Source organism: Gorilla gorilla, chromosome 9, assembly GCF_029281585.2.
Source record: "Gorilla gorilla gorilla isolate KB3781 chromosome 9, NHGRI_mGorGor1-v2.1_pri, whole genome shotgun sequence".
Classification (NCBI taxonomy): Eukaryota; Metazoa; Chordata; class Mammalia; order Primates; family Hominidae; genus Gorilla; species Gorilla gorilla.
The window spans coordinates 112,036,822-112,063,001 of record NC_073233.2 but is presented as its reverse complement, the minus strand read 5'-3'; the positions used below and the strand labels follow the sequence as shown (position 1 = coordinate 112,063,001).

Below are 26,180 nucleotides of genomic sequence, written 5' to 3'. Positions count from 1 at the left end.
CTGAGCTTCCAGACGCAGAGTAGGGAGAATCCCAAAAGCCTCAACGACCCATGCCTCTTCCTATGGACTGTGAAGGCAAGTGAGCACAGTGTTCTGCAACTTCTTCCCCTTGCTCAGTCTGTCCCTGCTCAACAACCCCACTCTGTCCTGTTGCCCTTTCCTGTGGAAGGGCTGGAGCTAGTGCATATAAAAACGCTCGTGAAGACTTCTTGCCCTTACTGTACACTGCACAACATGGCCCATCACGTCTACAGCCCTGTGTGATAGGTGGTTCATCTTGCTGCACCCTAGAAAAGGCATTTTGGTGTCCAATACTCTCCGGTACCAGGATGCCCTGCCTCATCCTGGAGTTCGCGAAAAGTGAAAGCTACGCCATCCCTCCATCAGTCTCGACCTTTTCTCGGGCATTTTTGATAGATGGAGGGACTCAAGAGTAGCTTTCTCTGGGTGATATACTTTTATTTTTATTTTATTCCCTGAAAAGGTACCCTTGACTCACCCAAAGGTCACACTGATGGGAGCTCAAAGAAAAGTTCGGAATTAAGCTCCTTTGTGATTGTATTTTTTCACTATAAACAGTGAAATTTTAAGTAGAGTCTCATTTTGGTTATTGTAAAATAAACACTCCCAACTCCAGTCCCTGTCCCCCCATCCCACCACCATCAAGGCGGAGAGCTGTGGCTTGTGGGTGGATGTGCCAGTCACCTTTGAAGAAGTGCTGGGATTCTACCCTCTCCCACTTCCTCCTGGCGAGTTTGTTTCCTGAGCCCTTACAGGTCCAACCAGGAGGGTAAAACCCAGGGCGATGGGAAGAGTCCCGGCCGGCGATTAAACTGGGCATGCTCAGTGGCAGAGCAGGTTTGGGCCCGGCCTGGGAAACTGGGGAGCTGAGGTGCTCGCGCCGCCGCTCTGAGCCCGAGTGCACGCCTCTCAGGGGCCGCGGCCGGGGCTGGAGAACGCTGCTGCTCCGCTCGCCTGCCCCGCTAGATTCGGCGCTGCCCGCCCCCTGCAGCCTGTGCTGCAGCTGCCGGCCACCGGAGGGGGCGAACAAACAAACGTCAACCTGTTGTTTGTCCCGTCACCATTTATCAGCTCAGCACCACAAGGAAGTGCGGCACCCACACGCGCTCGGAAAGTTCAGCATGCAGGAAGTTTGGGGAGAGCTCGGCGATTAGCACAGCGGCCCGGGCCAGCGCAGGGCGAGCGCAGGCGGCGAGAGCGCAGGGCGGCGCGGCGTCGGTCCCGGGAACGGAACCCGGCTTTTTCTTGGAGCGACGCTGTCTCTAGTCGCAGATCCCAAATGCACCGGCTCATCTTTGTCTACACTCTAATCTGCGCAAACTTTTGCAGCTGTCGGGACACTTCTGCAACTCCGCAGAGCGCATCCATCAAAGCTTTGCGCAACGCCAACCTCAGACGAGATGGTAAGAGACTCATTTTATTTTTTAACTGAAAAAAAAATCATGTTTTCTATTGTTATTGTTCTTTCTATGTTTTTCCCCCTTCTTTTTGAATCTTGAATGCAAACTCGGGCTGAATGCATTGTTTGGGGAGGGAGGTCTCCTGCCTGTCTCCAGTCCTGAGAGAGCTCCATTTCCGGAATGGGACTGAGAGGTGTGGGACGCGTGCTGATGGGGATAGGATAAGCCAGGTGGCTCATCTTGCTGCACCCTAGAGAAGTCATTTTGGTGTCCAAGCCTCTGGTACCAGGATGCGGTGCCTCATCCCGGAGTTGGCGAAAGTTGCAAGCTGCGCCGCCCCTTGGTCAGACTCAACCTTTCTTAGGCAATTTTGATAGGTGGAAGGACTCAAGAGTAGCTTTCCCTGGGTGATAGACGTTTATTTAAATTTTATTTATTTATTTATTTATTTTTACGAGTGACAGGAGAAATCATGCGTTTCAGTCTAGCAGTTATATCTGGAACAGTGACAATTTACTATTTATTTTCGGGAAATGGCAGTGTGCAGCCTATTGCCCTTTAGGTCACCTAAGTGACTTTCCTATTGAAGTTCACCCTGACTCAGAAGCTCAGAGTGTAGGAGACCAAGCCTTCTGGGGTTTCATCAGTACCACAGGGGCACCAGGCTTCTGCTGCTAGTTTCCTTGCAGAAGCGGCTTCCAATTATCTACAAGGAGCACAGCTCCCGAAACAGCTGTCCTAAGCAAGGTCCCAAGCCAGCTTGTTTGTTTTCCTTTACTCTAGAGGACACCTGGGTCACTGGTTCCAGAGACCCTAAGCTGAGTTTATTTACTTTCTGGGGCCTCCACCTAAATCTGAAGTTGATTTATCCTTTAGGTCCTAACTGTAGCTGATGTTCCCAGCAAATTTTAGCTGTTCTGCCATGTACCTGAACTGACCCATAGGCTTTTGGATCTTGTTTTTTCCTACATCAGTATCTTTCTCTCCTGCTTGCTTAAAGTACTAACACATCTCCCAAGGAGACCATCAAGCAATTGTTGATGGCTTCACAGTTTCAGCTGACAGTATTTGACTGTCTTGGTAAATTCCTATTAGCCATCTTATTAGTTTCTTTCTTGGTATGTCCTTAATTTGGAATTTACTAAATGACTTTTGAACTTTGCAGGGAAACCAAAATTTCATTATGTTATCTGATGGTGAGTAGACTATGGATATCAGTGTACTCGTCACCTGAAGTGGTGTAGATTTGTAGCAGGGGAAGCCACAGAGTCATCTTACTTTTTCATAGCGTTTTTATGTAAAAGATTCCAGCCGTGCATTTTTGGTAACTCTCTGTCTTAGTTAAAAGCACGTAATTTATTTATTTATTTATTTTTTTACTACACTTAAGGATTAGGCCCAACACCAAACTTCTGTGGTTTTTTGTCTTTACTCTTTAATGTTTCCACTAGGGACAGATCTTGTAGGTTTGTTATTAGTTGCACTTTATATGTCCTTTTAGCTACATAGAGTAAAATTCCACTTATAATTTGCATGACTTCATAGCCATAATTTTGTAATCCTCACCCTCCCAAGTATCAGTTACAAGAAGTCAAGGACAGAAAATGAAAAGCATGTAACCATTGCCCATTAACCCAAGATTCTGACTAAAACCAAGTTATGTAGCTCAGCAGGTTTTTTTTTTGTTTTTGAAAGAGAATAATCTCATTTTAGTTTCCATTGTTAAAACTCTATACATCTCCATACATCTGTTCAGTCTATATGGGAAATGCTATGTTTCATGAAAGCTTTAAAAACTACCCTGGATTTCTCATTTCTTCATATTTCAGTTAAAACTGTTTTGCAGTTACTTTAACAGTACACACACACACACACACACACACACACACACACACTCTCTCTTTGATTAGTTCTGATTGCTCAATACTTTCCTCGATGTCAATGTCATCTTACAAGCAAGACTAGGAAGGAGAAAAACATAGTTACATATTAAAATTTGTTTTATGTAGAGTAAAAACTGTTAATATTCATAATGGATTGTTAGTTTAGAAAATTTTCAAATGGCAGCTTTTTCCTAAATGAGCATGCATTCTTCAAGTGGGGCAATATTGTCCCCAATGAGGTGCAATTAGATCTTAGAGGGTGAACACAATCTTAGATATTGCAACGGTCTGTGTTCCTTCAAAGGGCTAGCAGATGTAAATAGATATACATTTCTGTGGTATTACCATTCACAAGGAGGGAGAGTGATCAGAAAAAAAGTCTAAAAAGAGTCTTTAAGGGATGGAGGTTAGCAATAGTGAAAAAATGGTTGAGAAACATTGGCATAGAGTTTTGGTGAAAGAGTAAGAATAATGGGGCTATGAAAAATTCTAGACAACAGTTGGAAAATCTTAATGGCCATAGCTGACAGAGAGAAAGTAATAACTTATTAAATTAAAACCTTGTTCTGATTCCAGACGTTGTCAACCTGCTCTCCCAAATTTTTCTAATGACTCATTGAAGACGACAATATTGTTGCTCATTTGACTATCAGATTAAGACATGATAAAAGCTTGAGGAGGACATGAACATAGAATATAATCAGGAGAAAAATAGAAAGTGAAAGTTTCTAAACATTAATTTAGGGTCTTTAGAAGACCTGGCTCTCAGATTGCAAATGATAGGAACTCACAACAAAAAATTAGAAGTGACCTTTGAATAGGAGTTTTAGAAACCATTTCCTGATGATGGACTTACTTGAAGGCTTTTCATTTGTTCCTGCTGGACTTGTTAGTTGCTGCTTAATGTTGGAATGAAGAAAGGAGCAAAAAAGCCAGGTGTCCTGTTCAGGGCATGAGGTGTGTTTTATCCTGTCCAGCCTGATAAAGTAAAACCCCACAACTTCTTGATATACTATGCCTAAAACTCCAGATACCTGGAGTAGCTAAGAAATGATGTGGAAATACGTAATGTTAGGGTTGCCGAATGATAGTCTCCTTCTACCCATTATAAGAAGCTGATCTGCTGCTGTGTCCTGGCCTTCCAGAACTCTCCATCATAGGGTATTCTTGTTCTGAAGGTATATCTGCAGAGCCTTTCTACCTGTAGAATGGCTAAATGTGGCCCAATGAAGGAGGGTAGTTGAATTTGTTGCCCGTCTCCAGAGAACATGAGGCTCTATAACTAAGAAACATTAAACTATAATAATTTACAGTACTTAATAGAATGTTTACATTTCCTTATATCGTATTTATTATTCTCGCTCAAACTGATTTACTTTTGATACCCATTTCTGCCTCTGGTCACAAAGAAAATCTTAATTTAGCAGTAGCATCTATGTATTCTAATTTTAGTGCCTACACAGTTGGTGCTTTTGTAATAATAACCAGCCAAAACTAAGTGTTGCTCGGTGTGCAGATTAAGAAGTGTAAAGGTAGCAATTAACTGACAGTATTACTTACTTATTTTAAAATCTAACTAGATGGAACTTCCTGCCTAGGGGCTTTAGAATACAGATGCATTCTTCATTTTCTTGACCTTTTGTTGCGTGTAGAAAGTACAGGTGTTGGTGGTAAACAATTCTGAAATTAGTTCTCTTTGGTTAGTATAATAGTATTGAATCATCTATTACATTATCATTATTTAGTGATAGGCCTGCAGTTTTAGTAATTGTGCTGCCTTAGATTTTAAAGTAGTGAAGCTTGTTTCTTAATGTGGTTTCTATTGTCATCGTTGATGATAGCACATTGACTTAAGTGCAAAGATCAGAGCTTAAAGGGAAGGCAACGCAACAGAGAACAATGTCAATAAATTATTTTTGAAGAGTCTGAAAGCAAAGAATCCCGTCTGTGTATTTTTTGTTCAGCTCTAAGGATATTAAAGTCTATAATCTTGTAAAGCATAGTGGTGATTACATATTTTAAATGTAACCTGGCATTGACTTGCCACCATGGATAATATCATTTTATAGAAACTTTTTTAAAGAGCAGGGTTTAGCCAGGTGTCTGTGTACTATGTAGTGGAGGATGCTACTAGGTTGTGAGTGACATTAATGACCATAATGAGTTTATTAAATAACAGTGATTTTTGCTACAGGATTTTCCCTTTCAGTGAATGAAAGCAAAACTGTATTGTTTCAGAACAAAAGAGTCAAACAATGGAGCCCAGCCCAGAGAGTCACTGATGTCTAGTAATAAGCATAGTTATTATTACTAGTAATATAAACTAGTAATAAGCATAAGCTTGATGTCACGCAGGACTCTGAGCATATGTGGTCTCACAGCCCTATCATTCCAAGAGTCTAGAAGGATATGCATATTTCTGTCTCTGTCCTTAAGAGCTGAGTCATAATGTAAATCATCTTCCTTCTGGAAATTACTCTTGAACTTTCTATGTTGAAGTCAGATTAGTGTAAAAAGGCAGTTCTGGAACACCTTAATAAAATCCTTCCCTTTATTAAAATAAGAAAATCTTTTAGATGGATGAACCAGGTGTAGAATGTGTCTACCTCATCTGTGCCATGCCATTCAGGGAATACATTGATCTTTCTAAAAGGATTAAGATGACTTGAGAGTGAAGGTGAGTTAGTGTCTGAGCTACCTAGCCTCTTTCAAGGCTCTCTCTTTTTCAGATCATTCTTTACTTGATCTTAACTGCCTTCTAATGATGAAAGGTAGCAGACAAATAGTTTTTTTTGTTGTTGTTGTTTTTGTTTTGTTTTTTTTTTTTTTTTTTTGAGATGGAGTCTGCCTCTTGTCACCCAGGCTGTCGTGCAGTGGCATGATCTCGGCTCACTGCAACCTCCGCCTCCCAGGTTCAAGCGATTCTCCTGCCGCAGCCTCCCGAGTAGCTGGGACTACAGGCGCCTACCACCGCATCGGGCTAATTTTTGTAATTTTAGTGGAGACGGGGTTTCACCATCTTGGTAAGGCTGGTCTTGAACTCCTGACCTCGTGATCCACCCGCCTCGGTCTCCCAAAGTGCTGGGATTACAGGCTTGAGCCACCGCGCCCTGCCAAATAGTTCTTTATCATAACTTCTACTGCTAACCCCTGCTATAACTATTATTCATGTATTCAATGAAGGCTGAAGTGCTGTGGCGAGATCTCGGCTAACTGAAAGCTCCACCTCCCGGTTCACGCCATTCTCCTTCCTGAGCCTCCCGAGTAGCTGGGACCACAGGCGCCTGCCACCACGACCGGTTAATTTTTTTGTGTTTTTAGTAGAGACGGGGTTTCACCGTGTTAGCCAGGATGGTCTTGATCTCCTGACCTCGTGATCCGCTGGCCTCGGTCTCCCAAAGTGCTGGGATTACAGGCGTTAAGCCAGTGCGCCCGGCCTTCAATGATTATTTCTAACATCCCTAATGCCTCCTGTATATTGTGCTAAGTAACTGAGCATCTGGCACAATATGAATGAAACACACATGGTTCCTGACGTCTTGGAATGTATTGCCTAGTGGACAATATAGACAAACAGTTGTCAGTTCCATTGTATTGTACATATCTTTCAGATGCATTCTGGAGAGTACCAGGATTCTCCAGAAGTGCCTTGGAGGTCAGTGCACAGCTACCAAGGAGGCTGAACACGTGTAGCTTCAGCTTCTCCACCCCTTCTTCAACAGAATAGCTCCACATGTATTATCGCACTTCTTCACATATGTGTGTTCATCGTAAGAGTTTTACTTGAGAAAATGTATTGTGCGATTTAAGTGTGAAGTTCTAAAGAGTGTGATATGCGCTTTAATAGAAGAAATGCACTTGAGAGATAGGAATACACAAAGAGCACCTAATATAGACTTGAGGAATTGGGAAAGGCTTCCTAGAGGAAGTGGTGTCTGAACTGAGGCTGAAGTGTATGCTGCTTTGCCTGTAAATGTAAGGCAAACATGATTTGAAGCCTTATGTGTTAGGACTCTTTAAAAAGAGTGTCATTTTATTATTTAGTTTTAACTGACAAATAAAGATTGTATAAATTTATCCTGTAGAGCATATTGTTTTGAAATATCTATGCAGTATGCAATGACTGAATCAAGCTAATGACCATATGCATTACCTCATATATTTATCATATTTTTGTGATGATAACACTTAACACTTAAAGTCTGCTTCCTTATCAATTTTCAAGAAGACAATACATTGTGATTATTATAGTAATCATATTGTATATATTAGGATTCTTCATTTTTAAAATGTTAAAATCCAGCATGCCTTCTTTGGACTGAAGGAGTTCAGGGATGATTGCTGGGTGGAAGCTGTGAGCAGGGGTTGACCGTGCTGCCTTGATTCTGGACAAGTCATTTCAGACATTGGGTGCAGTGAGAGGGAGAAGGGGGAGAGAACAGCACTTGCCAAGATTTCCAGGTGTGAATATAGGTAAACAAGTGTCCACCAGTGAAAGGCATGGGGAGTAATGTTAGGGAGCTTGGCCATTATGCTGAGAGCTGTGGTAAGCCATTGGAAGGTGTAATTTAGACAGAGACGTGGCCCATTCTGTGTTTGACTGCTGGGTGGAGTGTTCCTGAATAGTCCGCCAGGCCGAGGCTGTGATCAGGGCCAGTCTTCCTATATCCCTGCTGCCTGTGGGACATGAATACAGATGGAATCATTTCATTTTTAATATGATAGTGGGGGACATGAATGACTTTCTTAAACCCAAATCCCCAAATCCTTGGTGCCCTCATGATATCCCTGAGGTCCCCCCCTCGCCCTGGTTGTCGCTCTGCAGCTCAGCACAGCAGATATTATTTTGTAACTGTATTTGAGGTCTCTATAAGGTAATGTGAATTATGCAGGTAACCTGTCTAGTGTTTGACAACACTTTAAGTTTTTTCAAATAGCTACATTTCAGAATTAATGCAATTTAAAAGGGAGCATTTTTACACTTCTATGTGAGGGATTGTTTCAGCAAAAAGCTACAGGGGGTAATATATAATATTACAGCAAAAAGGAAAGAATCCAAGACCAAAGGTGCAGCAGAAATGTTCTGCCTTCTCATACAGTATTTCAGAACCAAATGTAAATCAGAACTAAAGGCGGAAGCCCACAGGACAGCAAAGGGCACAAGTACACATACAGGAAGAAATAGTTTCTTCTGATGAGCCTTTTTTCCAGAGCAAGAATAAAGCATGCTTTGTTTCTTATAACTGTTGATAATGCACATAATAATATGTCTTTTCCTTCATCTTCCCTCTGGTATGCTGACATCTCTATATTAGCTTTAATATTGACAGATTAATACTGTGTGTTTTTTTGATTTGTGGGGTGTGCAGTTTAGTGGTTTTTATATAATTAGGAGGTGGAGAGGTCTGTGGAAGCATCATAGCCCAGGCATGGGAGCTGTCTTTCATTATGAGAAGTCATCTTTTCTCAGATTTTAGATTTTTTCCTTGAGCACTTTTTTGTAGAGTGTGTTCATGAAGACAGTTTTGGATGCAGTGCTTTGTCTATAAAAGTAAGCCAAACACGATTTGAAGCCTTATATGTTAGGATCCATTTTTAAAATTTTATTTTATTTTGTTTTATTTTATCTATTTTTTGAGACAGAGTCTTGCTGTAGCTCCCAAGCTGGAGTGCAGTGGCATAATGAAGGCTTACTGCAGCTTCAACCTCCTGGGCTCATGGAATCCCACCACCTCACCCTTCCACAAGTAGCTGGGACCGCAGGCACATGCCACCATGCCTGGTCATATCTTATTATTAATTTATTTTTAATTGACAAATAAAAATTGTATATATATATAATGTACAACATGTTTTGAAATATGTATAGAGTGTTGACTAAATCAAGCTAATTAACATGCATTACCTCACATACTTACCTTTTTTGTGTGATGATAACACTTAAAATCTACTCTGTTAGCAATTTTCAAGAATATAGTACATTGTTATTAACTGCAGTCCCTATGTTGTATATATTAGGATCCTGAATATTTAAGATTTGAAATGTAGCATGCTTTATTTGGACTGAAGAGCTCAGAGATGTTGCTGGGTGTGAGCTGTGAAGCAGGGGTTGAATGTGCTATGTTGGTTCTGAAAAAGTCTTTTCAGACCCAATCTGAGAAGATGCTGACAAGTCCTGCATTTCATTGAAACATTTAATAAGCAATGTAGCAACCACCTGCTTTTACAAAATGTAGCTGTTTAGCAGACTCAGCTATGGAAAATGCAACCAAATGAACTAACAAATATGCAACAAATCCACTTAAAAGCTAAAATCAGTGTCACAGAATGTGTAAATGAGTTCATGAGGATCGTATGGTAGACACTAAAAGCCCATTTGTCTTTACTTTCCATATAATTACATCACCCTGGTTTATGTGGTTCTCATATCCACAGCAGAAGAGGAGTAGGGTATTAGAATAGATAAGAGAACTGGTTTGAGTTATTCACACTATTAGCACTGAGAAATGACAGCTAGTAGTTTTCCTGCCTCCTCTTATATTTCCAGGTCTTGAAAAGCATTCATAAGACCTAAGCAAGCCCAGCTGGCTGAGGCTTCTCGTTAAATAAGGTGAAAATAGCTCCAATCTGTCTTCGTATATTGCCGGGGAATAACTATATTATAGCCCAGTAAAGTTATTGATTTTAGAAATAATGACCTTGAGCCATAAAGGAAAGTTCAGATTATATGTCTGATAGGTTTACCAGGTTCATAAACTGTAAATGGTATTGCCTTAAGTATGTATGTATTTCAACCAGAAATTGACAGCATTTACTACAGAAACCTTGAAGAAAATAATGGTTGTAGCCTAGATGACAATAAAGTATTATTATCATTCTTCTACTGATAACTGATAGATTTGTATTAGTCAAGAGGGAGGTGAACAGGGATTTTATTGGCGCTTTGGATTAGACTCTGTTGGGTTCAGAATCCTTAATAACTTGAATGAAAACATAGAAAACACATCTATCAAACTTGCATATTTTCACTACAAAGAATAGTTAATAGCTTGGAGCAGATGCAGAGGTTGGCAGACTTTTTTTGTAAAGGGCCAAATAGTAAATATTGTAGACTTTTCAGGCCATGTGGTCTCTGTTACAACTACTCAACTCTGCCATTATAGCATAAAAGCAGCAGCCATAGAAACTGCAAAGTTAGACTCTGTTCTGGTCAGTCTGTGTCTGAATATGTTGTGCTCTTGGTACCTCTTTTTTGCACAATTCCACCTTTTTATAATTCCTTTAACCTAATTCCATAGAGTTTACTACTCTTCTATCTGTAAACTTTTCCTTCTTATTGGCTCCATTCCCTCAGCCAACAGGTATGTTCTAGTTTCTTTGCACTGTCCCACAATACACAAAAGTTGTTTTACTGTTTCTCTTCACTTTACCATCACGACTCAATGTCTCTTCCTCCTCTCCTCCCCTGTACCCATTGTGATTTGAAATCATCCCCACGCTCCACGGAAACGCTCTGGGTGAAGTCACTGTGATTTATTGTTTCTTCAGGGATTGGCCCTTCTCTTCTTGAAGAATTCTCTTCCTTTGCCTTGACGCTGCCCCTCCTTTGTCTTAACTACTCCTAAATGACAAATTTCAAATGGTGATAGAAATAAAGCCAAAACTAACGCAGGACACGTTTTAGGTTATTTGAAGAAGCAATATTAGAGAAAGCCTTAAAAAGCATGTTTTATGTTTTACTCTTTCTCTGTTACCATGATTAATGATGAAGAAAGAAGGAAAAATTTTAGAATGTAATGGGGGATGGTGTTAATAGGAAAAGAAAGAACATTCAAAGATAAAACCAACGTCATATTGTACCATATCAATTTATACAACTATTAACATAACATTTTTGAGGATAAAGGGGTATTTATGACTATAAAATATGACATTGAACACATACATAGGTTTGTTTCCCTTATATTGTTGGATACCCTTTGTTTATTGTTTCCTTGACTGTCTCCTTGGCTGGGTCTTCCTGTCTGCCCTATAAATACTGGCACATTTTCTAGGGTTCAGACCTCAGATTTCTCTTCTCACTTTTCTCACTGCTTCTCTCTGGAGGATCGATCTTTATCTAATGTCAATTGCTATTTTTGTGCAAATGACCCCCAAAAATATATTTTTAGCTTCTACCTTGTTACTGAGCCTTACCTGTCTTTTTATTTTGCTATTTGAGGTATACAATGAGTAATCACACTGGTAATTAAACTCTCCAACTCAGTAAATAATCGTGTGAAGTAATTAGTTTGTAACATATTGGGTTATTCATCCATTGGTGAATTCCTTAATCATATTAATCCTTTTTGTTGTTGTTCTTCCAGACACATCACAATTGTTTTTGAATGAACTGTTGAGTCAATGTAAAGATCCTATATCACATTTTAGATAGAGGAATTGCACCACTCTATGTAGGCTTCCCTGACTCCCAACCCTCCTTAGTTAAATTTTGCTACTCCTTTATTTATCCTGTATTTCTATCATAAGCCCTGCAATGTTACTCATTTATTTACATATCTGACATCTGCAGATATAGATTTACTAACTGTATTTAATACAGCTGAACATCCTCACTGTCCATTTCATTGGCTGGCACATTGCAGAAGCTCAATGAGGTCTGATGAATCTGTAAATCATCCAGTCAGTGTCCTTTTTAATGACGGATCTTTAGGCCACATGAGCCCTCTCACAGAGTTTAAGCAAATGAGAGAGAGAGAGTGTTTAAATTCAGAATCTGGAGTGGCTGTCAGGTTTCTGCTTTAATTGTGTGGGTGGTTGCTGTATTGTTGAACAAGATAGGAAGTAACACAGGAAGAGCAGATAAGGTCATAAAGATAGAAACTTAATTTGTGAACACTTTAAGCTTTAGGAGCTTGTGCAACATTGATGTGGAGAAACCTAGAGGCAGGAAGGTAAGAGAGAAACATATTTGCCTGAAATGCATGCACAGTGAACTTGAAGTAAATGACTATATATTATAAAGTTTTTAAAATAATTAACATTTATGATTATGGGTGCATGATAATGTCTGATATTTCCTAAGTGCTTTTAACATGGTTAAGTGCTTTAATATCTATTATGAACAGTGGTGTGAGTGAAGAACAGGTTATATGTTTCCAAAAGACTTTGTTGAAAACCACAAATTACACATACTTTTAGACTGCCACCTTGGACATAGCATATTTTGGGTTAATTTTGGAGAATTATCAGTGAAATGTGGAGAATTTTCAATTGTCTTTAAAAAAAAGCCAAACCAAAAACGAAAAACACTAACCAGATAACGCTGACTAGAATGAATCCTTTTTGTCATACCTTTCCAATATTAGTATTTGAGTACATTTACATAAAATTCCTGCTACTTAATAAAAGGGTTCAAAAAAGAGGTAAAAATAAATTAAGGATGAGGAAACAAGTCTTAAGAGTCAGTCTAGAAGATAGATGATAGAACACTAACAAAAACTAATGCATCTTCGGTTTATAAATTTATAGAGAAATATGTTTACACTACATGTTATTTTACTGATGATAAAATAAGAATTGCTACTGAACAGGATATAAAAGTACATTTGCTGTAATAGAAATTTCATCAACAAAGTTTCTAAATATGTAATTAAAGGATTTGTAAACATTTGTTAATTAAAAAACAAGCTAGAATGAAGTGAGAGCAACTTGGAATTTAGTTTAAGTACAGTATATGTTGGGATTATTTAAATACATCAGGAAGAACCACTGTGGCCTTATAGTTTTTATTCTTTAGTTTACTACTTTTCACCAAACCCAACTACAAAAAACATAACCACTTGTTGAGCAGAGACTACATGCAGTGCTCTGGATGAGGCACCATGGAGCAGAAATAGTCAAACCTAAGGCACAGTCTCTGCTCTGTTAAAACTTAACTTTGGCTGAAGAGAGAAAACACCTATGTGAATAAACATAGGGCAAGGCAGTGCAATGTGAGTGCCACCGTTATGTGACCTGGGATTTTTTTTTTTAAGATCCTCAATTTCGAGATTCCGTCTTGATGATCAAACTATAGCCATAAATTATCTATCCTAATATTTGGTTCAATAGAAAAAAATCTGTATAGGTCGAGTTGCTGTTGAGCACAATATTATTTGAAAATGAAAGGCCAACCCCTTATAATTAAGTTATTAAAACTTGAGCAGAAAAGCAACTTTTAATTTTAGGACCAGAAGTCTTACTTTCTTGATTGTTTTCTTTTGTGTGTTCGAATTTTAGGATATGTATTTCTGAACATAAAAGCAAATTTGTAGACTCAGTTACCCAGTATGCCTCAATTTTTTAATGTGTGATGTGCGATATAATTATTTGACCACTGGATGGCAGTAAACAAAGACAACTTTGAGCATGATGTATTATTTTCCCTCTCTCTTTGTTGGGAATGTAAATTAACGAAGTCTCATATTTTCCACATACATTTTTTGAAAAATCTAAGAACAATGGGAACCTATCATTAATATACAACAATTCTATTCTGTATTATATCAATAAATTTTAAATATACTTAAAATATGTTGAAATAATTCAGATAACTGTTTTACTGCTTTGTACTATTTACGCATCCAGCTTGCATGCGTGTGTAAAGTTCATGAAAATCCAATTTAGAAATATTGATTGATTGAAAATAATTTTTTGAACAAAATATGGATACAGGACCAGTTAGTTGGCCACTCTGACTTGCAGGAAGTTCCTAAAGATAAGAAAGAAGGAAAAGAAAAAAAGAAAGAAAAGAAAGGGAGAGTAAGAGGAGAAGAGAGAGAGAGAGCGAGCTTTCTATCAATGTGGTAAACAGTAATCAATGATGGGTGTGCAACAGCTACATCATTGCTGCACATATAAAAATTGGGTTGTATTCATCCCACTTTAATAAAAATTGCAAAATGTTATATAAAATGACCATTTTTAATTAATGCTTCAGATTAGAAAATCATGTGTTGGGGTTTGTCCTATGGCTGAATAATGACCCCAATGGTATCGTGTCCTAATCCTGGAAACTTTAAATGTTACTTTATATGCAAGAGACTTTGCAGATATGATTTACTTAAGGATCTTGAGATGGGAGATTTTCCTGAATTATTTGGGTAGGCCCTAAATGCAGTCACAAGTGTCCTTATAAGAGAGGTGCCGAGGGAGATTTGACAAAGGCAGAAGAGATGGCTATGTGACCACAGAGGCAGAGATTTGAGTAATGCATCCACAAGCCAAGGAATGCCAGCAGCAAACAGGAGCTGGAAGAGGAAAGGTATGGGCTTTTCCCTGGAGCCTCCAGAGGGAGTATGGCCCTGCCAACACCTTAATTTGGGTCCACTGAAATTGATTTCAGACTTCCAGTCTCCAGAACTGTAAGAGAATAATGTGTGTTGTTTTAAGCCTGTAAATTTGATGCAATTTGTTACAGCCGCTACAGGAAACTAATACAGGGTCTTTGATATAAATAAGGAATAGTTGAACTGCATAGTTTGTTCAGCCCAGTTTCCCAACCATTATAAAGTTCATTGGCCAGTAAATCTACATTGACAGTTTAATGGTGCATTTAAATCTCTGCTTCTGAGAATTTCTTAGATAGGCCTCACTTCTGCCCTAATTTCGTATCAGAAAGATTGAGATTTTTGGCTTGAAATCTTATGGACTTTTCAGATAAGATTAAATTGAGGATGATAAGGGCAGTGTCCCATTTCATTATATTATAAAATGATTCTTTAAAATTTTCATTAACCTCATGTGTCATCTATTCATTTGTTGGCTCACATGTTTTTTCATTTTTAATTCCATAAAATTTTGTTGCAAGTCCGCTGCATATCTGCTCCTATGCAAGGTTCTGAGGTCAAAGTGTTGAAAGTGATGTGATAATTACATGATGATAGCTACCATTCACAGAGCACTTACTAGTCTCAGCATGACATTAGGTATGTTGATGTCATGTGATATATGTAAGTACAATAACCACAGCATATACTAAGTGATGGGAACAAAAGATATATACAGCAGGTCCTAGAATAAAGTCATTTCTTCACCATCATTTCATTGTAACATTGATGAGAAAAAAAAATCAATTTCCGGCCAGGGCCACTGTCCAGTGTGAAGTTTATGGGTTTTCTCTGGATACTCCAGCTGGGTCCTGCCTTGTGCCCTGAGCTACTGGAATATACTCTGGCCACCTGAGACCCTGGAACTGGAATAAACGGGTTGAAATTGGGATGAATAAATGCATGCAAATTATTGTAAAATACAAATTCATCAAGTATAAAATAATCATACAAGTACACTACAACAAATGGAGCAGGAGGGAAGCACTCCATGAGCCTGCCATATTTGTTCTTGTTTGAGCTGTGTGATGGTAGGGTCTGCTCCTTCCAATGTTCACTTTGCAAACATTTATTCCTTGATTTAACCTACCACTACTAACACTGCCATCGTTCACTGATTCACCGAACTTGGGTATATAATTATCTCACTTGTTTTTATTCATTTTCTTCTTGAATGTATGTATAGCTCACATTTATTTCAGTGTTGAATATTAGAACTGTTTTGGTCTTTATTTAGAAGTTTGGTGATGTTTTTGTGACCAGAATTACGCCACAGGAATTTAATTCTTGTTTATACCAACTAACCTATAATAAAGTTGGTTTCTCTATACATCCTTTCACTTAAAGTTGCAATTTCCAATAACCTATAGATGACATTAAGTGAGAACTTACTGTACCTAGATGAGGTATTTGCAAATTTTAAGATTACTGGAAATTTGGAGTTTAGGACAGACTCAGAGAATTCTAGGTGAATTTCTGAGCCCAAGGTTCTTAGCTGAAATTGAACCAAACTCTTGCCACTTTAAACCATCGTTGTCCAAAAGACATGTAATATAAGACAATGTTATTTAAAGATTTTTAGTAACCACATAAAAAAGTAAAAATAAATACATGAAGTTATTTTGGTACATATACACCATGGAATGCTATGGAGCCATAAAAAAACAAGATCATGTCCTTTGCAGAGACATGGGTAAAGCTGGAGGCCATTATCCTTAGCAAACTAACAGAAACAGAAAACCAAATACAATATGTTCTTACTTATAAGTGGAAGCTAAGTGATGAGAACACATGGACACATAGTGGGGAACAACACACACTGGGGCCTTTCAGAGGATGAAGGGTGGGAGGAGGGAGAGGATCAGGAAAAATAAATAATGTATACAAGGCTTAATACATAGGTAATGAAATAATCTGTACAACAAACCCCCATGACACAAGTTTACCTATGTAACAAACCTGAACTTGTACCCCTGAACTTAAAATAAAAGTTAAAAATGTAATAATATATTTTATTTAACTCATTATATATGTAAATATTTCAATGTTTCTTTTTTAATTATTGCAATTTCTTTTAAATTTTTATTAAACTAAATCTTCAAAATCTTATATTAATTTTATACTTACAATACATCTTATTTCAGAGTAGTCACATTTCAAAGCTTCGATAGCCACATGTGGCTAATTGTTGCCAATGTGGACAGTATAGCTCTAGGATGTTAAGATCATTTATTTGGAACAACACATATTATCATTGGTCTATTTCCAACATAAAAAATTAATTTATGAGAGCTATTTTTGTATCTCATCATTTCAGTGTGTTGAAATCGACTGAGTCACTTTTTAAGGAGCTGAATAACTCAGCATGGGCAAGTTTTATGTGTTTTATATTTTATTATTATATCAACACTGGTACAGTTGATGTTGCTAGTTATTTTCATGTATTCTGTTAAAAAAACTTATAGTCATCTAATAAACTAACAGTAAACCATGCTACTCGGTTTTTATGCCAGGTGCAAAATTTCTGATATTTGAAAAGTTTCCAATAAAAACAGCAGCTGGCACTTCATTTCTCTGCCATGAATGGGAAAAACTGTGTTTAATCAGCATTGATACTTATTTTCATTTATGAGTTAATTTGCATTAGGCAATGATAATATTCTCATTTATCACTTCACCATTTTTTAAAATTACTCTTTCTGGCTGATTTTAAAAGATTTGTGAATAAGAGAACCCCACCATATGTTTGGAGGATTTAACCTGTTATTTGTATTTGTAATTTGTATTTGATACAGATTTTGTATCAGGTCTGTATTTTGTATAATTTGTATTTGTATTATTTTGTATAATCTGTATTTGATACAGATTTTTATTATGTCACCCATATCTCCTTGGAGTTAGTGGCCTTAGATTTGGAGCCATTGGACAGCATATATTTGGAGCATGACTTTTTAGGACAATAAAATATTATGAAAACTCCTTTTGCATTAAAAAATTTCAGTCCTGCCACTGACTGTGTGGCCTAGAATTTAAATGTGATTAATAAAAAATATTACAGCAATATAAATCATTCTTACTTTTGTTAAATGAGTATCTCTACCAAGCTATTGGTGGATCATTGTTGACATGACCATTAATTTGCATATAATTTGATCAAGAAAATATATTCTATCAAGTAAAATGGCTTGTAAGGGTATCCTATGTTTCCTTACCTGACTTTGGAAATACCTTATTGGATTGTGTTCCCATGACAGGCTCATATATAATGATGCCCTGTAAAACTTTCATTGCTGCAAAATTTATTTCTTCTATTTGTGGAGAACTCGACCTAAGTTGTCCATTTTGATATCTTATGCTGTGAAAAACCAAGCACAGTGTACTTAGTTTTCAAAACAAGCACACAAGATTGGAAAGGCTTGTTCTAAGCAAGAAACAACTTCACAAGATCAGAATCTCTTCAACAACCTTATATGTGTCAAGTCACAGCGTGACTCTGGTGTTATTGAAAACATTTTATTCAGAGGGCACTTTTCATTTTTCAACAAAGAAGTGGTTTTTAAAACAACTATTTTTTTTTTTTTAGTATGCCCCGGTGCCTGGTGTGTACCAAGCTCACTTATTTCTACCTGAAATTATATCATTTATTTTCATTTGTTTATGTTCTGTCTTCCTTCAAGAATATAAGCTCTGTAAGGATAAAGATTTTGTCTGTTTTATTCCCTATTGTATCCTTTTTTATGTCTCTTTTATTCCCCTCTGGCTCCTGGAATAGTACCTGATATATAGAGGTACTCAGTAAATATTTGCAGAATGACTGAATGAACTCCAGCCACGTACAATTGAGATGAAGCTCCAACTCATAGCAGGAGGAAAACGTCTGGGTAGCAGATGGGGACTAACTTTGATGCTAATGAGGCTTACGCTTCAGGCCCATCCCCTTGATTGTCCCCTTTCAAGGTCCTGTTACCTAATTTTATATGCATAACTTGATGCTCTTTATCTTAAAGAGGGCATCCCACATCATGCAAGTGTTAGACTACAAAAATCTGGATCATTCCCTGGAATTGAGATCCCTATCTTGACATATGAGGTTTGCTCTGAAGAAATGTGGAAACAAGTGAAACTATCAGATGAAAAATTTAGTGCAGCAGGAACTCCAGTACCCTAAGAGCAGGATTAGCCACATTGTCTAGTCTAATATGAAACATCCTGACTGATGTCCATGGCAATTGTGATGCTTTTGTGTTACTTCCCTGGAACACACTTCTGTTCTCACCATTGAGATATATATATTCCAAAGGTGTGTTGTATTTGTTCCCAAACATATGTCTTCCAGTCCTACATGTTAATGTAATTACATAATTTAATTAAATGTGGTGTGACACAGCCAAACATGAATACAAAAAAGAGAGTTGTGTCTGTAAATAGTTAATTCAATGTTTGTCGAAACTTTAATGGTGAGTGCTCAAAAATAAAGTTGTGGAGTTTATTAGTTTGCTTGGGCTGCCATACCAAAATGCCACAGACTGAATGTCTTAAATAACAGACTTTATTTCTCATAGTCCTGGAGGCTGGAAGGTCCAAATTCAAGGTGTTGGCAAATTTGATTTCTGGTGAGACTTCTCTTCCTGGCTGATAGATGGTCGCCATCTTACTGTGTCTTCACATGTTCTTTCCTCCTTGCGTATGTGGAAGGAAAGAGATCTCTGGTATATCTTCATCTTCTTAAAAGAACACCTGTCCTATACTATTAGAGCCCTATCCCTGTGACCTCATTTAGCCTTAATTATCTCTCTGAAGGCCCTATTTCTAAATACAAGCACACTCGGGGGTCAGGACTTCAACAGATACATTTTGGGAAGATACACTTCAGTTTATTACAGTTTGATATAAGTCAGACAACTGAACTATTTCACAAAGAATGAAAATAAAATAAGTCTAAAAAGCCTAAAGAGCTCCCTATATGAATTGCTTCACATATATCTTTAAGGTTTTCTCTACTTTCAAGAAAGATAAATTGGAAATTATAGATAAATTATGGATGTAACTTATGCAAGAATGATTACAAAATTTTATCAGTATGAGACATACTTAAAGACTCTTGCAGTTCATCAGAAATTGGCTATAGAAATGCATATTTACATGTGTTAAACTTAAATAAAAATCTAAAACCCTACATTAACTGGCATAATCAATCCAGTACTGTTTCAACTATGTCACATAATAGGCTTTCCAATGTGTGTAAGTAAACAAATAATGTATTAAAGAGGTGCATGTATTGCATGACGTAACATAGCATTCGGTTTATACCAACACTGGTTAATGACATTCATTAATTTGAAAAGAAAATCTAGCCTGATGAGAGACATATGGAATAATGACTATGGGTAACAAGACCTCAGCTGAAATCCAGCCCCTACCACTTGCTTGCTATGTATTTGTAGGGATTACTCAACCCCTCTCAGTACTCAGAGATTAAATAACAGTAACAATAACACCACTTATTATAAAGTAAATGTGAATATTAAATAGTTATTTAGCACAGTATCAGGGAAATGGCACTGAATAAATGGTAAGGCAAGCAGGGTATTTTCACTTTTCCACATTTTTTCAGAGTATACTTTAAATAGTAAAAGTTGTATCTTACTACAAGTAGTAGTAACACCTGTGTCTACAATATGTTAATACAGTGATTTCACTAAATTTTAGCTCTGGAAGGCTTCTTAGAGGTAGGTTAGGCCATCTTCTTGCTTTATGGTTGACACATGGCAGAGAAAGGTGCAGTAACTTCCCTGAAGTCATACAGTGGATCACTGGCAGGGTCAGGATTTAAATAAAAATTTCTGATCTATCATCTGCTGCCTTTTCCAAAGTATTGCAGATACCTCTTGTCTATTTTTAGGTAAGACAATTGCCAGCTTCAGTAAGATTGGTGATAAAGAGTTAAAATGGCTTCATCAACATTGAATTGGTTGTATCATAAATCTGCTTGGTTTTTCTCTGCCAAGTTGTGTTCAGTTTGGCCTTTTTGTTTGTTTGTTTGTTTTGTTTTGTTGGTTTTTTTTTTTTTGGTGACGGAGTTTTGCTGTTATTGCCCAGGCTAAAGTGCAGTGGCGCAATCTCAGCTCACTGCAACCTCTGCCTCCTGGGTTCAAGTGATTCTCCTGCCTCAGCCTCCCGAGTAGCTGGGATTACAGGCGTGTGCCACCATGCCTGGCTAATTTTTGTATTTTTAGTAAGACAGGGTTTCACCATGTTGACCAAGCTAGTCTCTAACTCCTAACCTCAAGTGACCCACCCACTTCGGCCTCTGGACTTTTTGAATGGTAAATATAATGGCTGTAATTGTTTCAGCATTTGGAATAAAAAATGTTGATAAGAATTGAGATTCTGAGGTTTTTCCTTTTCTTGTTGTTGCTTTTTATTTTATTTATAGTCTTAACCTCCAGTGTTCCACTTGCTGGAGTACCTTCAAGTCACAGTTGTAGATCAAGCAAGTTTTCAGCCTGTTCACTGGAGGTTTGACTTTTTAGCAATCTGCTGCCTATAAAAACATGAATCTAAATAAAGTTGGAAGCCAAGATGAGATGACATCCATTCCTGACTTGCCAGTCGAAGCTTTCTTTAATGTCTAAAAGCAATATGTATGCAAATAACAAACCAGTTTTAAGAAAAAGGATAGAAATTTAAGCTGCCTTAAATAATCTTAACTGCGTTTGAAAAGTAGACAAATTGGTTTTATAATATAACTAAGGAAAAGAGATGTAAATCCTTTCCTGGTTTTTAAGCAGTGCTTTGGAAGTGAGTTTCACTTGATTCATCTGTATTTTACTGAATACTTACTATATGCCAGGCACTTTGGCAGCTAGATGTATACTAGTAAAAGGCATGATTCTCCACCCTAATGTAGCCATTTGGTCCAGAGACTCTCAAGGCTAGTAGATTATATGCACCAGGGTAAGTGTTGTGAGAACAGGGCGATACGAGCACCTGGGTGGTGCTTCTATCCCAGAACTGGGGAAGGACTAAGGCTTCCCCAAAGAGCCTGGGTTACCCTAAAATGTAAATGGTACCTCCAAGGATGCTTAAACCAGACCTTCGGCTGCCAGGTTTTATGTTGTCATGGAGGCCAAAATCCAATAAGAATTCCAAGAAGTAAAGAGTTTCTGCTTTACTCTGCAAGCATTTGCTCAAGATCCCTTTCTAATGTTTTTGATCCCCTCTAGCATATTCAGAAATGAGTAGGCTGGACATAGATATTAGATAGCAGTTTTATTATAAATCTCACTACCTAATCAATGATTTTCTAAAGCAGGCCCAGCAAACAGTTTCTTATAGAGAGATCTTCCTTATGCTAAAGAGGAAGTTATGCCTTCCTATTAAAATTAAACAAACAGAAAACATTTAAAAACACAGCAGACCTTTTAAGATCACATGCTCAATAAAGAAACTTTTTTCATACAGAATATTAATGACAATATCCTATTGTTATGTTCTGAAAATACACACTATAAGGAAAACCTGCATAGCTCCCTAAAAATAACCAGGCCTCCATTTTTCAGTGAGCTGTGGGAGCAGTACCATAGAGTACATCTCAGAGGCATGGTGCTTTCAGAGAGCAGCTCTGTTCCCTGGAGCATTCCCTGTAGTTACAGGAATGATTTACTGGCCTCGCTCAGACACCCTGAATGCAGGCGGCTTTGAAACCTTCGCGGACGTGCACTACCACAGCCTACATCATTGCCCCTGGATGCATCGTAATATTTAATCCCACAGAGGGCTTTGGCCATATCAGAATGAACAGTCTGCATTTTCGAGAAGGTTTTAGCACAGCAACATCACTTCCTGGAAACCCTCTCCCTTGTTCTAATCACAAAGAAATTCTTAGGGCCTTCGGTTTTTCTACAGCACAGTCAATCACACCTCCAATTCTCATTTAGCCAAATCAAGAATTTGGAAACTTAGAGATAAGAGAACTCAGAGAAGACTTGTAATAAAATCATTGGTTTACTTGTTAAATATGATTGAGCATCTGTTGTTAGTAAGGCAGTATGCTAGGTAGATAAGGTGGAAATTTTTAAAAATCTATTAGATCATCTCTAATAGATATGTGTACATATACTACATATATATACACACACACATTCCTGTACATATATATGTTAAATATTATGTATCCAGGCATTTGTATTTGTGTGTGAGTATATGTTATATAAATATGTGTGTATATATATACACCACACACATATATTTATATAAACATATATTTACTTTTATAAATACATGTTTGTGTGTGTATATGTATAAATATACACACACGTATTTATATAGCATATATTCACACATGAATACATATACCCAGATTCATGATAATATTTAACATACGTATGTACAGGCATGCAAACATGTACACACATATGTTCAGATGTATTGTTTGTTATGTGTATTATAAGGATGTGTGTGATATATATGTATGTATTATCATTAATATGGCAGTATTAATATGGTAAGTGTGAAAACAAGATGCTGAAATAATTCTATTAGGGAAGTTCACCAACCCCAAGACAATAAGGCATCCTTTGGTGCAATTGGAAATGGAATTCAAGCCAGGCTATAAAGATGGTATATTAGTTTCTTTGAGTTCTGGATCAAATTGCACAACTGTGGTGGCTTAATACAACAGAAATTTATTTTCTTAAATTTCTGAAGATAAAAATGTCGAAATAGGGGTATCAGTAAGGCCACACACCTTCTGGAGGGCGTAGGGGAGGCCTGTCACCTGCTCTTGGCTGCGGGCATTCTTTGGCTGCATCACTCCAGTTTCTGCCTTCATGGTCACATTGCCTTCTCCTCTTTTGTGTGTGTTAAATGCTCCCTAGCTTCACTCATATAGGGACATGTGAGATTGCATTTAGGGCTCACATGGATAATACATAAGCTCTTCCTCACAAGACCTTGAACTCAGCCACATTTTTTTCGGTTCAGTGCAGTGGCATGTGCCTGTGGTCTCAGATACTCAGGAGGCTGAGGCAAGAGGATTTCTTGAGCTAAGGAGTTCAAATTTACAGTGAGCTAATAAGTGGAAACTTAGAGATAAGAGAACTCACTTAAGAGATTTCACCACTGCACTTCTGCCTGGGTGACAGGGCAAGATCCTGACTCTAAAAAAATAATAATAATAAATTAAATCTCTGTATCGTTCCAATTTTAGTATATGTGCTGCTGAAGCAAGCACAAAAAAAAATTAAATCTCATCTTTTGCCATCTAAGATATGTTCACAAGTTCTAGAGATTAGAATGTAGACATCTTTTTTTGTGGAGTATGGGTACCGTTCAACCTACAACAAATGAAAACCTTTTAAAAAGCTGAATCTGGGGAGTATATTACAGGTTTTTTAACTACGTTGGTTTTAGTTTCTTAGAAACTAGGCTAAACAGAGATGTAAGGCAGGAAAGAGAAGGCATGTTAGGTAGCAGACTAGGAGGCCTGTCATCAGTGAGCACTGTAAATTGTGTTTGGAGAAGAAGAGAGATAGAAGCTAGCAAAGATAGGATGGTCCAGACCATGTAGGCCCTTTGCTGCTGGGCAGCAACATTAAATGAATTGGAGAACCAGTGAAAATCAGACAGCAAATCTATTAACATAGCCAAGGTAAGACCTCACAAAAGCTTACATATAGCTATTAGCTGTGAGAATAGATAGCAAGGGAGAGATTTCAGCAGTAAAATTGATAAACAATTGACTGGCTTTATATCCTAATGAAGAAAACTCTAAATGTGTGGATAACTAGGAAAAGGCTAGGACATTAGCAATAGGGAGATAGTAAAATAGAAATGATTGTTGTGTTTGGATATGTTGCTTCAGTTGCCAGGATAATGTTCAGGGGGGGATATAGTTAGACATGTCTAGTTGGTCTTTGGGGAGAGTTTGGCATTGGAGTGATCTACATTGAAGGGTGAGGTTCCCAAAGGGAGAAAGAGAAGGGGAAAAAGAAAATCTCTCTTTTCCTGAAGGAAAGTTGGGGGACTCTTTCCATTAGAGGTTAGGTGAAAGAAAAAAAGAACATTCCTGTTTCCCTGTGTTTAAAAGAGTGCACCTTTTGAACATGTTTTAACAGAGGATTGTTGATGGCCACAGAGGATTGTTGGATTTACGGGTTTTTCATGCACTAAGTAATTGCATGTGAGCTCAATCTCTTTAACTTGTCTCTGCTGGAATGTTTATGTGTGAATCTGCTGTTTCTTTGCATTTTGTGCTAAAGTAATTTTTCTTTAATTAGGACCTTATTAAAGCAACATGGTTATATTTGCTCTTTGTTTTATGGTAATGACTGATCAACAAAATGCTAATTGGCATTATAATTTTGTACTATATTTGTTCTGATATTCAAATGGTTTAATTAGGATTTAATTTGCACACTTGCCTGAATAGTTCTCTATACTGGTATTTCCTTTGGTTTTTCTTGTTCAGACAGACAATTTATTTATTAAGACATGACAAGAACCCAAGGTGTTGTCACTGTGTGCAGTGTTAATGCTGGTTTCTAGGGAAGAGTTTTCTTTATGAATCAGGGAAATATGCAGTTGATTCCAATGATGTTGTGAGTAAAGTTTTTGTTATTTAAAGTAAAAAATCACTGGGTTACCCTGCATCTACTTGAAAGCAGTAGCTAGTACACGTAACTTTTGTGTTAGTCTTTAGTCTTTAGTGTTTGTGATCGGATTGTTGTCCCAGAAGCCTATTTCTAGTTCAGTTTGGATCCATGTAAGCCTGTTCTTTCACCGTTTATCAGATAGTTAATTTGTACTGGGGCAGTTAGTGCTCAGCTTTTCCCATTAACTGTCTGTTATCTTTACTCATTTTACTTTTCAGCTGTTTCATTAGAAGTTATATCCCCGGCAGCCTCCATATATTATGCTCTGAGGAAGCTCTCAGGATGCTGAGAGGATGCAGTGTGAAGCATCAGATTCCTGCATTAGGAATCAGTTGTTCTACACTTCCTTACCACCTTTCTTACTCCATAATGCTTCTGAGTCATCTTTAAATTGGAAATAATACAATTCTACATTATTGCTAGATCAGATAAATGAATTATCAAATGGGAAGATGTGTGTGTAAAAGGACTCTGAAAAAATTCAAAGCACCATAAACCGTATAATATTTACTGTACCCAGCCAGGCATGGTGGTGCATGCCTGTAATCCCAGTACTTAGGGAGTCTGAGGCAGGCGGATCACCTGAGGTCAGGAGTTCGAGACCAGCTTGGCCAACATGGCCAAAACCCGTCTCTACTAAAAATACAAAAATTAGCCGGACGTGGTGACTTGCACCTGTAGTCCCATCTTCTGGGGAGACTGAGGCAGGAGAGTTGCATGAACCTGGGAAGTGGAGGTTTTAGTGAACCAAGATCATGCCTCTGCACTCCAGCCTGGGCAACAGAATGAGACTCCATCTCAAAAAAAAAATGAGACTCCATACTGTACCCTATGTTTAATACTATAAGTATA

At 37.8% G+C, this 26,180-nt stretch overlaps 1 protein-coding gene across 2 annotated transcripts in view; it reads left to right on the top strand.

Annotated features, from left to right (window-relative positions):
• The first annotated feature begins 819 nt into the window (after window positions 1-819).
• PDGFD (platelet derived growth factor D) overlaps window positions 820-26,180 on the top strand; it is a 256,902-nt gene continuing 231,541 nt past the window's right edge. The window contains exon 1 of one of the 2 annotated variants that reach the window (XM_004052043.5): window positions 820-1,424. In XM_004052043.5, the coding sequence (XP_004052091.1) occupies window positions 1,301-1,424 (124 nt within the window). In that variant the 5' untranslated portion in view covers window positions 820-1,300. The remainder of the gene's footprint in view (window positions 1,425-26,180) is intronic. The other variant, XM_004052042.5, reaches the window with a different exon arrangement.